We start from the raw sequence: 14,137 nt of genomic DNA, 5'->3' as shown, positions 1-14,137 counted from the left end.
GTTGGGGGGAACCAACAACACAAAACAAAGCAAAACAAAGGACACACTCCATAGCACAGTGACCTAGTTCTGTAAAGTCAAACTGGGGTTGTCTGGAGATTCTAGTGTTCTCTATCCCACAGACCACTGACAACTAGCTTCTTGCCAAGGAAACCAAAATGGCCCAGCCTTTGTCAGAACTACACGCCAACCCCTCCGTGCACAGAGAATGGCACTTCAGTTTGGAAGGTCTTACCTCAGACCTTCTGTCATCCTCAAGGTTGTTATGTGGGCGAAAGTGCAGAACTGGAAAAATGCACATACTCAACTTTACTGTGACTTTTCATTGAGGCAAACTGTATACTCAAAAGTAAAACTTGTATCAGCTCTATAAAGGTTGAAATTTACAACAAAAGACAAACAAGATATAGAGATCTCAGGGGCCCACTACTCCTCTGGGTAGATAGAGCTGGGTGCCCATCACTCACAGTGTAATGGGCAGCCTGGCCATCTGAGTCATCTTCAGTCTTTTGGGACATCTGGAGTCTTTCTGAAGTAAATCCAGGCTGTCCCATGACCTCCTGAGAAGCTGTGACCTCAGAGAAGGCACCTAGAGGCTGACATCCCCAGCCAAGGCTGGACATCACCCACCACTGACATCTGGGATGGGTGGGTCTTATGCATACATTAGGCAAGCATACAGGCTTCAAGTCTCCCCTAAAGGTCCCAGGTCCCTTATTTGGGTTAGCAGCAGAGTAAAGGCTTGGTCTCTGGGTAAATAGGTCACGTTTTCCCACTTGTTGATCAGATAGATTCACTTTAACAGTGTCAAGAAAGCTGGATGAGACCCGCATGGCAAGCCCACTCTGAGGACCTGCTCCCAGAGACATTTCCTTCAGATCTTCAGCTACAAGCCCACAGATTCCATGCTGAGGTTGTGCTGGTATTTTCACAGAGTACCAAGACATTGGGGCGCTTACAGGGACCCCAGAGCAAAGGTCAAGCATGGTGCCTCCTTGCAAGGCAAGAATGTACTCCCCCAACAACTGACCACCAGTCCCTGCAGGTTTCAAGCCTTCTTGCCTTTGGTCACTGTACTGGCTGGTTTTGTGTCAACTTGACGCAAGCTGGAGTTATCACAGAGAAAGCACTTCAGTTGAGAAAATGCCTCCATGAGAATCAGCTGTAAGGCATTTTCTTAACTAGTGATCAAGGAGGGAGGGCACAGCCCATTGTGGGTGGTGCCATCCCTAGACTGGTAGACCTGGGTTCTATAAGAAAGCAGGCTGAGCAAGCCAGGGGAAAACAAGCCAGTAAGTAACATTCCTCCATCAGCTCCTGCTCCCTGACCTGCTTGAGTTCCAGTCCTGACTTCCTCTGGTGATAAACAGTTATGTGGAAGTGTAAACTGAATAAACCCTTTCCTCCCCAACTTGCTTCTTGGCCATGATGTTTGTGCAGGAATTAAAACTCTGACAAAGACAGACGCTGTGGACAAAAGGCAGAAGACAAACATCAAAGTTTAAGGCCAAGGTTCTAACCTGTATTCAGGGTCCCTGGGAGGCAACATCCATCCATTATGGCTTCAGAGGAATCCTTCTTGGCATGGCTGTGTTCTGATTAAGTATGTCCATGATGGACTCAATGCAAACACATGGCTGTGCTAAGGCTAAGCAGGAGTGTGGACAGAGGGTAAGAAGAGTACTCTCTGCTCACCCACCAGTGGCAAATCTGCACTGCATCCCTGGGGGAGTCCCCGCCCCTGCTCCAGGAAGCTCTCTGTCCAGAAGCTTCAGTCCTCATCCTTGGGGACTTCCCCCAGTCCCTCACTGTGCCGTGCCTGTCCACTGATCTCCAACAGGCTATGGGTGTCAGGATTTGAGTCCAAGATGCTCTTCTTGGTCTTCCCCTGATGTGTCTTTAAGAGGTTGCCAAATCCCCAACCCTCCATGTTATCAAACTAGAAAGTCCTTCTGGGCAGGCAGCTGTGGGCTGTTGTAGGTGGTACATGCAGTGACCTTGCTGTGCCCTTTCCCAAAGTCGGCAGCCACTCAAAGCCCAGAGTAACGGTGCTGCCCACCTATGCCCAGTCCATTTGGGTATGGCCAGCAGTCCGTAATTCAAATACATGAAGTGGTTGTTTTAGTCTGTGTGGCCATCCTGGGTATGATGGAGAACAGGAAACGTTTGTCGTCCCCTTGGATCCGAGGCTTAACTTCCCAAGAGCAGGAGGCAAAGCCACCAAAGACAGGGAGCTGAGGGAGATGACGGACAGCACATCCCGAATGCTCTCAAATGGCCCCCCTTGGTCCACGTGGTACTCGGGGACCATCGTGGAAAGGTCAAAGGATGAGCCCAGGAGGCACAGGCCCTTGTGGATGACCACACTCAGAAACACACCCACTTGAAGGACATGAAACCCCCACTCCTCAATCATGGCTTGATCGCAGACCTGGTCTGGGTGCTGAGGGCCCAGAAACTTGTGGCCATCTCTGAGTACAACTGGGCAACCATTGCCTGAGTATTATGGGGGAGACTGGACACCATGAATTTCCTCCATGTCCAGCCTCGGAGCTCATGCCGGTGGGTTAGCACGTGTACCACAGAGGCCACAAGGTCCTTTGTCAGTTTCTGGACATCTCTGGTCTTTGTAGGAACCTCTGCAGAGAGATCATTTTCAGAAACACTGTTGGGCAGTCTCTTCCTGCAAACTCCACAGTCCGAGTGGTGCAGGGGAATTCCTCCCAATGCCCCACAGAAGCTGCTGTCTGAAATTGCAGCTGGAGGAATGTCACCAGAGGCTGGAGAGGTGGCAGAGAGGTTAGGGACACTTGCTGCTCTAACAGAACACAGATGAACCCACACTTCAGCTCAGGCTTGCTTATAACTCTAGTTCCAGGCAATCCGACCTGAGGAGTTTCTGATGTGGACACACACTCCCACAGTGAGCTCTGGTGTGGCTAGGGATGCTGGTGGGCAAAGTGGATCCAAGGAAAGCAGACTGAGCAGCCTGCCTAACCACGGCCCTTCTATTTCTGAAACAGCATCTTACTGCTGGGGCATGAAGATGCCTGTGTAGCAGCAGTTGTGTTCATCTTCCTCTTCCCTGGCCTTTTTGCAGTAGTAAACCCAGCGCCCATGGCACCACACCACGTGGGACTAGGAGAGCTAGCTTGATCAATGCTTTGCATGATACTGGCCTTTTCATTAGTCACTCCAGACCTGGGACAGAAAGAAGGCACTGGACACCTTTCGCTATCCTCCAGTTCCTCTCTCCCTCACTTTAATCTTTGTGCAGAAGCCACCTTTCCAGTGGTTTTCAAACCAGTGCAATAAACCCACGGTCCTCCTCCTCCCTCTTCACATCCCTCTCTCCTCACTGAGCCCCTTCCCTGCTCCTTCACTGGATTACACACTCTCTTAGGCCAAACTTGATCGTGTCTTTAGCTGAAACCTTGGTACCTAGAAATGACTGTAGACTCGTGATGAATATTTGTTAGGATAAAGGAACTAAGTAATGAAGCAAATGTAATGTCTGGAGGTTAAAAGTTAGCTATTTGATTCTCATCAGTCGTTTCTGTTACTGTGCCACCAATGGCGAATATTTATTTGTGTGTGTGAAAGTTGTGATTACTCCTTGTAAGGTACCATTATGCATCAGGAAACCTAACCAATGGTTTGTCCTACAGGTTAAGGCAGTTATTCCTAAAAGCAAGACATTCCACCTTGTTCTTGCTTGTGTGTTGTAAGGCTGGCATAGTGGGGCAGAGGATGAAGATCAGAGGTAGAGGGTTTGCCTAGCCTGCAGCAAACTGTAGATTTCATCTTCAGCACTGAGTAGACAAGAGTGATAGAGATGGTGAAGTGACGCGGGAATCCCATTGCTCTTCTCCCTCTCAGTCGGGAGACCAAATCTTTTGGGCTCCGTCTTAGAAAACCCAACCTAAGGTTGAACTCAAGTTAACTAACAGGCTGCTACCTAGCACCAGTTTCCAGGCTATCCCCCAACAAGACCTGTGTCTAACACCAGTTTCCAGGTTACTCCCCAACAAATCTGCACATCCAGGTTACAAGCATGCCCCTGACACTTCACCTCCTAACAACCACCAATCAGGAGGAAAACAGAAGTTAAATTTATGGCTTGACTCCCAGCACCAGACAATTATGTTAAAAAGCTATAATGCTTCCCGAATTAGACGTGTACCAGGCTAGATACCCCCTTCTTGCCTCTATAAATGCTTGCCTGAAACTGGGCTTGGGGCCCCTTCCTGTCCTCCTGCATCAGAGATGGTGGTCTAGTCCAAGGTAGAGCTTAAATAAAGAGACTCTAATGAATGAGAATCAGTTCCTTGGTAGTTTTTGGGGTTCTCAAATGTTTCCTGGCACAACACAATCACTGGTGTTCATTAATTTTAGTACAATGACCCAATACACCATGGAAATCTTTCTGATCTCCTCAAGCTATGATGCAAGAGACTGGTACAATAACCACTTCCTGAAGGCAGGAGCTAATGTGTACCAGGCAGTATGCCTGTCGATCCAACCCCACAGACCTACTTAGTGTCAGTCGGTGCTGAGCTCCCAGGATGCACTGACAGGACAGGTATTACCTTCGGCTTCCTGTTGGCTAGAAAGACTAGGTGTGGCAGAGAGGCAGTTACCACTGAATTCACCAAGAGCTGCTCTTGGAGACATGTAGTATAAAAGAAGTCCATATAATAGAAGACAGGGAAACAAAATATGTAAGCACAGACCCAAAAGTGTAAGTGGAGATTGTTCAAATGAAGGACTGTGGGGGGGTTGTGTCAGAGAAGTGTGCAGACATTATCCTGTTCCCTCCGGTCACTCATCTCCCCTCTTCTGTATTTAGTCTTCAGCCTGTAGGTTAACTCAAGTATCCACTATGCTGGTGGAGCTCATTCAGGAACCCAGCAGGAGCCAATAAGCAATGCAAGCCACCAAGGAGTGGCCATGGGGTCCAGAAGCCAGCCTACAAGACACCAACAAACATTTGACTTTTCTGCAGAAAAAAAAATTTTTTTGACTCTTACTTTTTTTTTTTTTGGACTTCGTTAGAAGCATCTGAAATGGAGGACACCAAGCTGTTTGCCTAAAATACTGCCCCAAGCCTGAACTGGCAAGAATCATTTTCTGAGATTAAAATAGAAACTTGTTTGGCTAACAGAAACAACTTGGAAATCAAAGAACCATTATTTTTCCTTTTCTTGCAGAAAATTCCTGTTTTTACACATACTGATAAATCAGGGTAATGTAACCAAGCTGGCACAGAATTTTTCATTAACAATTTGAAGTAGTAGAACCTCAGAGAGAGAGAGAGAGAGAGAGAGAGAGAGAGAGAGAGAGAGAGAGAGAGAGAGAGAGAGAGAGAGAGAGAGAGAGAGAGAGAGACTGGAATGACATTTAAATGTAGGGTATCAAATGCTTTCGACAAACATTTAAGCGCCCGCTATGTGCCAGGCAATGTTGTAGACTCTTCTTGGAGAGTTTACATTCAGCAGAAAGAAGACATAGATAAATAAATTGTGCTGTAAGGGAGAAGAGCGTACGGTGGGGGAAGGCAAAGTGGGGGACGTGACACCAGAGGGGAAGATAAAGAGTTTTAAATAGTATTCATATTTGGCTTCTCGGGTGATTTTTAAGCCAGGAAGTGAGATTCAGCTAGACAGTCAATGTCTTTAATGCATGGCCATGCCTAGAGGGTGCCAGGCCAGGAGACCATCGACTGAGAAGAGAGGGGACAGGACAGCCAGCCACGGGGGTATGGTTTAAGGACAGAAATGATTTAAGTTTGAACATATAATTTGTGAAAATCACGTATTTTCTTCAGTCCTGGTACAATGCTTTTTACTCTGCAACAATACCGCAGTAAGTACTTCAAATAATTCCAAAGAGGTCCCCCTCGAGACCAGCTACATCACAAGCTGTCTAAGTGGTAACTAACTTCCCTTCCTCTGGGGTACGGCACCTGTCCTACCCACAGGGTGCACGGAGTGGAGCTGCTGGACACAAGCACGGTTAGTGCTCCACGTTCTTCTTCAAAATCCAACCTGAGAGCCGAACCTTTTCTTCAGTTAAAAGGTGCAGGGCTATTTCAGCTCTGCCAGAGAAGCGGTCTGGGTCTGGCTCCATTAATCTGTTCAGCAATTGTAGGTGCGGGAAAAGTTGGGCTCTCCCCTGTAGCCCGTCTGTGTGTGTATGTGGGGTGCACCTGTCTACCCCGCAGAATAAGCACTTCTCCTTCCACCCCCACTGTCGCCCCAGCCTGTGGCGATTGGGTTCACTCTTTCAGGCAGGTCACCGGCACGCCCTCTCCCTAGCTCTGCAAGCAACTTTTCTCTCAGTCGGGGGCAAGCGCCACCCGTGGCAGAGGCTCTCTGCGCGCCGCATCCCCGCCCCTAAGCCGTCCCTGCCCCGGGGGCCCGGGAAGGGGCGAGCCCCGGCGCGCGCCCAGGGCACCAGGGGCGGCGGGCTGCTCGGCGCGTCCCTCCCGCCTCGCCCCTCCCCGCGGGCGGCGCGGCTCCTGCCGCAGCGCCTCCCCTCGCCAGGAGGGAGCCGGAGGGGCTCTGCCAGCCCGCCGCAGACCTGCCCGGCTGCGCGCCGCGCCCTGTGCGTCCCAGCAGCCGCGGGTGCCGCGCCGAAGGCGGCCCGGAGATCCCGGGACGCGTAGCTCCCTGCAACCTCCAGCGCCCCTGCGTCTTGGTCCGCCGGCATGGCTGTGCTCCTAGTGGCGGTGCTAGTGTCCTCGCTGTACCTGCAGGTGGCCGCCGACTTCGACGGGAGGTGAGGCGGGTGCCGGGCGCCCTCCCCTTCCCGCTGGGACCTGGAGTGGCGCAGCCCGGCTTGGGGCTGGGGAGAGAGAGGCTCGTGCCCCGTGTGCGGTGAGCACGGGCGGGCGCCGGGACACAGGTGACCCGTGGGGCGTCCCTGAAGCCCGCGGCCAGTGATCAGAGTGGACTGTGTCTGGAGGGGAAACTTGCAGGTGACCAGGCGGTTCGACAAAGGGTGGTGGCGAGGACGCGACTCAGGAACAAATGGCACCCGAGGGCTACCCTTTTGGTTTCTGGGGGGCGTGTGGGTACAGAGGCTCAACATGTGTACTGAGAGGAGGTGCTCCGTGTGAGTGTGTGTGAATGTGTGTGTGTGTGTGTGTGTGTGTGTGTGTGTGTGTGTGTGTGTGTGTACCACGAGGCACCGCTCAGACGTGGCGGGCCTGACTGCTGCGTGCTCTGACAGGTCCCAACAACCTCTGGCAGGGTCTCTGCTGTCACTCAGCGTGTCCCCCCAGGCAGCACGCCTCGCCATCTCCCCAGAGATCCCGAGCTCCGCACGAGGGTCGTTCCCCTTAGTCCCCACTGAAGGCCTCAGCTGGACAGGTTTCCCCAATGGCTCACACCGCCACCCACCCCTGTCCTCATCACTCGGAGCTTGTCCCAGTGCTGCCTTGAAGATGCCGCACCTGTTTTACCTGCAGTCTTGGAACGAATCAATTCCAGGATTGATTGGCTTTCCTGTCCCTGGAGGGGACCAGAGAAAAAGCCGCGGAGCACAGAAGAAAAAGGCTCCGCTCCCGGTTCACCACCTGGTCGGAGGAAATAGAAGTTGGGGTTGTTTTGTACTTCCGGCCCGAGGGTAACGAGGGTAACGTGAAGATGAATTGAAAAGATAAAGGGTTTAAAGAAAAGTGGAAAAACAGCCAGAGGCTAAGCCTTTTATTTTCCAAAAGCAATTCTCTGCCCACATTTGGAGTGGTAGTGCATTACTTTGGGGCACACACATTTCACACACACACACACACACACACACACACACACACACACACACACACACTTGTATAATAGCTTTTAAAAGGTGTCCAAAAACAGCCCGGTTTAGGTGTCCAGTAAGTGTGGTCGGTGTGAATCTAAACGGGATAACCGCCGTATGGGTAAGTGTGATGTGATGCATAAATCTGCAACTTAAACTTGCAGTCTCTTTGGGTGTGCTTTACATTGGGGAGGGAAATAATGTGCGTTATTGATGCAGACAGCTTGTAAAACACTTGATACATTCTCCATGGTTTGGTTTGGTTTTAGGCTTCTCCTAAGTAAGGCAGTGGTGGGTGGGAGGAGGCAGTTGTGTAGAAAGAGCTTGCTTGCGTTTGATTTTTGAATAACCTCCTTTTCTTGCCCATTTCCTTATCTCCCCTTTATACGAAACAACAATTCTTTCTGCTTAAACAGATCTGTAATTCAGCATGTTTCCGTGTACGGGTGCATAAGTCAAAACTGTCCCCCCATCCCCACGCCCCATACCACCCCACCCCCAACAGTTGTGAGTCTGGCTAATCTGTTTTATTTCAAGCTTTCAGAAACCGTCCCATGAATAGTGTCCTGAGGTTTCTCGGTTGCAGCCAACACACTTTCTTCTCCCTCCCCCTGTGGGCTGGGTGACTTTACATTTAGAAATTAGATCACTGTAGAATTATTACTGAGAAGTTGTCTTATCCTCAAATTTCTGCAGGCAGTAGGGAAATCTTGTAAAAAATTGCTGGGTGTGGTTTAAGTATTTCCCCCCCCCAAAAAAAAAAACAAAGGAGAAATTATTTTAATAAATCTCAAGTGTCTTTGTTTATTTTAAATATTTTGTTTGTTTGGTAGGTGGCCCAGGCAGATAGTGTCTTCAATTGGCCTATGTCGCTATGGTGGCAGGATTGACTGCTGCTGGGGCTGGGCGCGTCAATCCTGGGGACAGTGTCAACGTGAGTATCAGGGCTGGAGGCTCCTGTTTCACAGGGGTGGGGGAGGTGGGGGTGGGATGATACCTTTTTGCCGTGGTTCTAGACTTTACTCTGTGCTTTGGAGGGCTTGCCATTACTGAATACGTCTTAGCTGTGCAGATCTGACCCAAACCTTTCTTCTGCCCCTTTCCAAGTAGAGGCACCTATGACCTTAGTGCCAACGTTGTCATTTACAGAGAGCCACTTACTGTGCTGTCCAACAAATTTTTATTATTTTATGTGTACGGGTGTTTTGATTGTATGTATGTGCACCACTTGAGTACCTGGTGCTGGACGATACCCTGAAACTGGAGTTACAGTTGGTTGGCAGCCAACATGTTGGTGCTGGGAATTGAACCCAGGTCCTCTGGAAGAACACCAGTGCTCTTAGCCACGGACTCTCTCCAGCCTCCATCTGCCCACGTAAACTTTTGTTGTTAGCTACTTCCTTTGCTCCAAGCTCTGAGATGACAGGAGATAGGGAGTCTAGACAATATTTACACTAAATAAACAGGGAACTTAGGAGTCCCTGTAAAACCTCCACCAGCGCTGTTGTGTAAGGTGGCCGTTTGCCATTTTCAAACCTTTCCCTCCCTTCCTTCCTTCCTCCCTTCCTTCCTTCCTCCCTCCCTTCCTTCCTTCCTTCCTTCCTTCCTTCCTAGGTTTATTGATGTATATAAATACTCTATCTACATTTACACCTTTGTGCCAGAAGAGGGCATCAGAACCCATTACAGATGGCTGTGGGCCACCATGTGCTTGCTGGGATTTGAACTCAGGACCCCTGGAAGAGCAGTCAGTGCCATCTCTCCAGCCCCTTTAAGTCTTTTCTTATGAAGAGAAGTTATACTGACGTCTACATGGGCCAGCTGATAGAGTCATAGGAAACATCTGGAAAACATCATTAATAAATTCCATAATTGGTCAAAATCATACATAGCAGGTGCCAAATCAGAGTACTGCTTTCTATTTTATTCATGATCAAAGTAGTTACTTTAATGATAAAAATTCCTAGTCATAAACAAAAATTTGAGTGATTCAGCACATTTCTCAGATTTTACTTAGATCTGGATCTCAAACATTTCTTTCGATTTTTCTTCCCATTTTCCCCTCTCCCTCCAGAAAGAGACACACACCAGCCCAACTGATCCAGTAGCTTTCTGAGTCATCTGTTGAGCATAACATCTGTTGAGATGATGGGGACTGAGGTGGGCTGCACGGTGGGACTTCCTCCTTGTGGGTCGTGAAGGGTCACAGAGAAGGATGATTGTAAAGGTCAGAGGTCAACAGAGAAGCCTGGCCTACCGATGGACTGGCTGACTGAGGAATCAAAAAGATGAAGGGTCCCTCAGCTGTTATCAGTCATCTGCTGATGTTTCACTTGGTTGAGGAAGGAGAGTGATTGCCACAGGTAGGCTAGTGGGTATTCAGGCTGTTGTCTTTGGTTGAGGACAGGCAGGGAAGAGAACTAGTACCTGGCTTCTTTTTATTTGTGAGCACTGGGCCCCTTGCTCATTCAGACCTCTGCCTCCTGCTTAAGAGACATGGGGCTTCTAATTTCTAGTACACGGAAGGCAGGACCAGGCAATGTGGTTGGCTTTCTCTGGTGAGTCAGTTCAGCGTTGTTTCCGAGGGAAGATGGTCCAAGACCTGGCAGATACCTGCCAAATACACCACAGTATTAGAAATACTGGCAGTCAGAAGTTTGTAGGTTAGAAAGGTTCATGAGCCACCAGGCTGAATGACCAGAAAGTAGAGAGAAGGAAAAATCTCTCTTGGCCCAACTGGGAAACAATCCATCTCAGATGAAAGCATGGTCGGCCTCTTTGCTGGAAGAAGCTCGTCTTCCTTCTTTTCTGCTATAACTTTCAGGAAACGGGCTAATCTAATTCCAAAGGGCCTTGAGGGCCACACAGTCACCCAGCCCTACCCAGGTCAAGGAGGCATGCCCTGGCTGGATGCCCTGTGCAGCAGCGGGCCACGCCTTCACACCTGCCCTGGAGGCAGAGATTAGGAGAATGTAGGTTCAATGCCAGGTGTGTGGAAATAATTCTAGGGTAAAAACCCCTGGGCTCCAGAGAGGGCCTGCTTCGGAATTCCCCAAGCAACACTAGGAGCTGTTCTATTTTTCTGTACCAAGTAATTAAAAATTCCCAAGTATGTACAGGCTGAGCAAATCTACATCTGAACAAGTACAGAGGCCCTTTAAAGTTACATTGTATTATGAAATGTAATCATCCAAGAGATTTCCTAGACTCTCCCGTCTCCCATGCCCTTTGTAATAGACTAGGGACACTGTCAGCTTCAAGCCTTCATTTCCTTTCTACCAGAATGCAAAGTGGTGGCATTCAGTATCCCCCTTTCCTCTCGCTGTTGTTCCTGAGAATGTGAAGAAAGTGTAACATAGAAATGGGAGATGGAAATGGTCACACTGAGTGTGTGTTAGTGTGTCTTGCACACGTCACAGTTCATCTGAGGCGTGGTGACGTTGAGGAGCTAGCATATCTGAGGCAAACATAGACAGCCTGGATTTAAAGTCCAGCTTGACCTTCTTGACTGTGTCACCTTGGCTGAGCAATTCATCCCGTTTTTGTGTTTTATTTTCTTTTTCTCTAAAATTATTAAATTATTCTGAAATATCATGCCCCTTAACGGCACAGATCGCTAAAATGAATGATCATTTGTAAAGCACTGAGAACTGTTCCTGGCCTGAGCAAACACTACAGTTGTACTTGGTCATGTTCAGTTGTGACTACAGTACTAGAGGAAAGATACACACACACACACAGACACACACAGACACAGACACAGACACACACACACACACACACACACACACACACACACAAAACCAGATTCTGTGTTCTTCAATCAGGAAATATCTACACTTGTATTACCACTGGCCAGATTAAAATGCTTCCAAGCTTCCCTGGTTTGGTTTAAAAAAAAGTCCTTCAGATAGAAAAAGAGCCTCAGCCATTAACACTAACGATGGTGAGACAGAGAAGATGAATCCAGGGGCAGAAGTAGTCTTCTGTTTGTTTTTCTTTTGCCAAATCTTTGGTCCAAATGTCTCCTGTCAGCTGCTGAGTCTGCCTTCCTTTGTTTTGATGAAGATAGAGGAATGTGGGGGCGAGAGGTCAGCTGGAAGGGGCAGAACAGCACCAGGAAGTGGCTTGTGGGATGAATGAAGTATCTCTGAACAGCCCTGAAAGCTTGACATTCAGAATTCAGTTGAAATAAGTCTGGTAGCCAGTTAACCTCTGTGATTTCTAATCCCGTCCTAAAAAATCTAGTGTGAAAAATGTTTTGGACTCTCTGACCCTTAACTAACCTGAGTGTTCTCCCCCCCCCCCCCCCCCACATCACTTCCTTATCAAAGGTGCCTTGGCTCCCTTCTGATAAACTCACTTCGGAATTTTCTTTCCAAAGGCTCATGGTAACCCCCTGTGTTGGTACACAGACCCTTTCAGTTTATCTCTAGGTAGACGTGTTAGTGGGGGTAAAGTGCCTCCCATATTATGTTGTCTACTGGATTTTATGGTCTTTGTGCAGAGGTCCTTCAGTGAGTGTCTTCAGTGAGTTCAACCCCCGGGTTGAACATTTGTGACATGTTTTGACCCAGCTGTCACCCGAGTCCCATGTTCTACACACACTCCGAATCTCCAGGTTGCTCTCTTTTCCTGAACTTGTTTGCAGAGACTCACATTGCAGGGTCACGGAACTGTCTGACCTCCTGTCTGGCTTCCTACCATTAGCTACAAAGCCACATTTAACCCAGGGACTTGCTATCTTCCCCCCCAGGACTACTGAAGGACAGAGTAGAGAAACAGCCCAGTGGGCATGGGGTTTGTCCTCATATTCCCTGCCTGTGCCACCCATAGTTCAATCCCAGCATTCCTGTCATGCTGGAAAGGCATGGCAGTTTCCAGAAATAGGCAGGTTGTGTTTTCCTAGTTCATTTTTGGGTTAGGTCTTTGGCATCTTTCTATTCTTTGACTCGTTGTTTTGTGTTCTTGGCTCATAAATAGATCTCTTCCACATTGAAAATTCCACATTTGATTTTTCTAATTGTCTCGAACTTTAAATGTATTGAATATTTATGGGAATTCTTATTATCCAGTAAAATTCTCTTGCAATCACCTGTGTATTGGTGGCTACGTGTTTACATCACACAGACCCTGGTAGAGGTCTTCTGTATTTGAGGTTTCTTGGGTTTTATATCTCATTTTAAAGGCTCACCATGCAGTACACACACGAGCAAAAACCCTAGAAAAGCTGGGGCTTTGAGACCAAACCCCCCACTTTTGTACCTGCTTAGCTATTATCAGATCTCCAAGGAAGGCTGACTGTAAACATCACCGGAGAACTTCCACCATGAGGAAGAACAGTGTCTGGTACTAAGTGCTACAAAGTCTTCTTTACGACCATAGCATTTTCTTTCTTTTTCTTTCTTTTTTGAATGCACTTTCTAAAGATGCAAAGGAAGGGTCAAAGTGCAGCTCATTCCAGGTCTCAGCTTCAGAGTCCTCGGGCTGTCAGGGTACTAAAGGTAATGCTGTGGCTTGAAGTAGTTTTGTATTCTTTCTCCTTAAGAACAGAGCAACACAGAGCAAAACAGTTGTGTTTGCACTGACAAGCTGGGAAAGACTAAACACCTCCACCCACAGACGGACAGACTGCTGTTAGTTCTGGGCTCATTCCTTCTGGCATGTCCCTAGCCACAGAAAGCTCACATGAAGACTTCTTGAGGTTAATAAAGAAGGGGCCCACCATGAAATAGCAAATCTGAAACCATTAAAGCTTATCTAATTATGGGGGTTAGGGAATGCCTTACTGGTCAGTGGTTGTGGATACAGGAAAGACTGATCAGCACAGTATTGAACTGTTTCTGCATTTTAACTAAGAGGCTATTTGATAAGGGTACAGGATTTCATGACAGTAACGGAGATACTTAAATTTTATGATTACCACTTACGTCTCTGCTCAGAAACTGTGTCTTGGAAAAAGAGCATGATTTACTAGTTTTTTGATCATTGCACAGGCCATTTATTTACTGTCCTCATTCAATTTCATAAACCGTGTCTTTGGTAATTTAGGTTTTGCTCTTTAAGAGAGTTACAAAAAAAATTGGAAATTTAGAAACAAGTCATCCTGGGAAATTTATACATATTATTCCCCTCACGGCCCTCTTGCCTTGGGGTCCATCCTCATATTTTCTGCCCATGCCACCCAGAACTGTTAAACAATTATTCTTAATAAAGATGTAAACAGCGAGTTAATCTGGTGGCTGTATTTATTTACCCTGTGTTAATCCCCAATAACTGCACGGAGAAACCAAGATTTATTTAAAACTGCACCTCAATAGCTGAGCAGTTAAAT

At 48.0% G+C, this 14,137-nt stretch overlaps 1 protein-coding gene and 1 pseudogene across 5 annotated transcripts in view; one reads left to right on the top strand and one right to left on the bottom strand.

Annotated features, from left to right (window-relative positions):
* Positions 1-1,771: 1,771 nt before the first annotated feature.
* Positions 1,772-6,129, bottom strand: LOC308420123 (MTOR-associated protein MEAK7-like; annotated as a pseudogene). The gene is made up of 2 exons: positions 6,048-6,129; positions 1,772-2,780 (listed from the first exon to the last, which is right to left on the bottom strand). The product of its transcript is annotated as an MTOR-associated protein MEAK7-like (transcript).
* A 492-nt stretch (positions 6,130-6,621) lies between these two features.
* The window catches only part of NPNT (nephronectin), a 65,249-nt gene continuing 57,733 nt past the window's right edge, over positions 6,622-14,137 (top strand). For all 4 annotated transcript variants that reach the window (XM_080915494.1, XM_080915495.1, XM_080915493.1 and 1 more), the window contains exons 1-2: positions 6,622-6,780; positions 8,637-8,737. In XM_080915494.1, the coding sequence (XP_080771620.1) occupies positions 6,710-6,780; positions 8,637-8,737 (172 nt within the window). In that variant the 5' untranslated portion in view covers positions 6,622-6,709. The remainder of the gene's footprint in view (positions 6,781-8,636; positions 8,738-14,137) is intronic.

The sequence above is a fragment of the Micromys minutus genome (assembly GCF_963924665.1).
Source record: "Micromys minutus genome assembly, chromosome: 4".
Classification (NCBI taxonomy): Eukaryota; Metazoa; Chordata; class Mammalia; order Rodentia; family Muridae; genus Micromys; species Micromys minutus.
The sequence above is the reverse complement of the archived record's forward strand: the minus strand, read 5'-3'. Positions and strand labels throughout refer to the sequence as shown.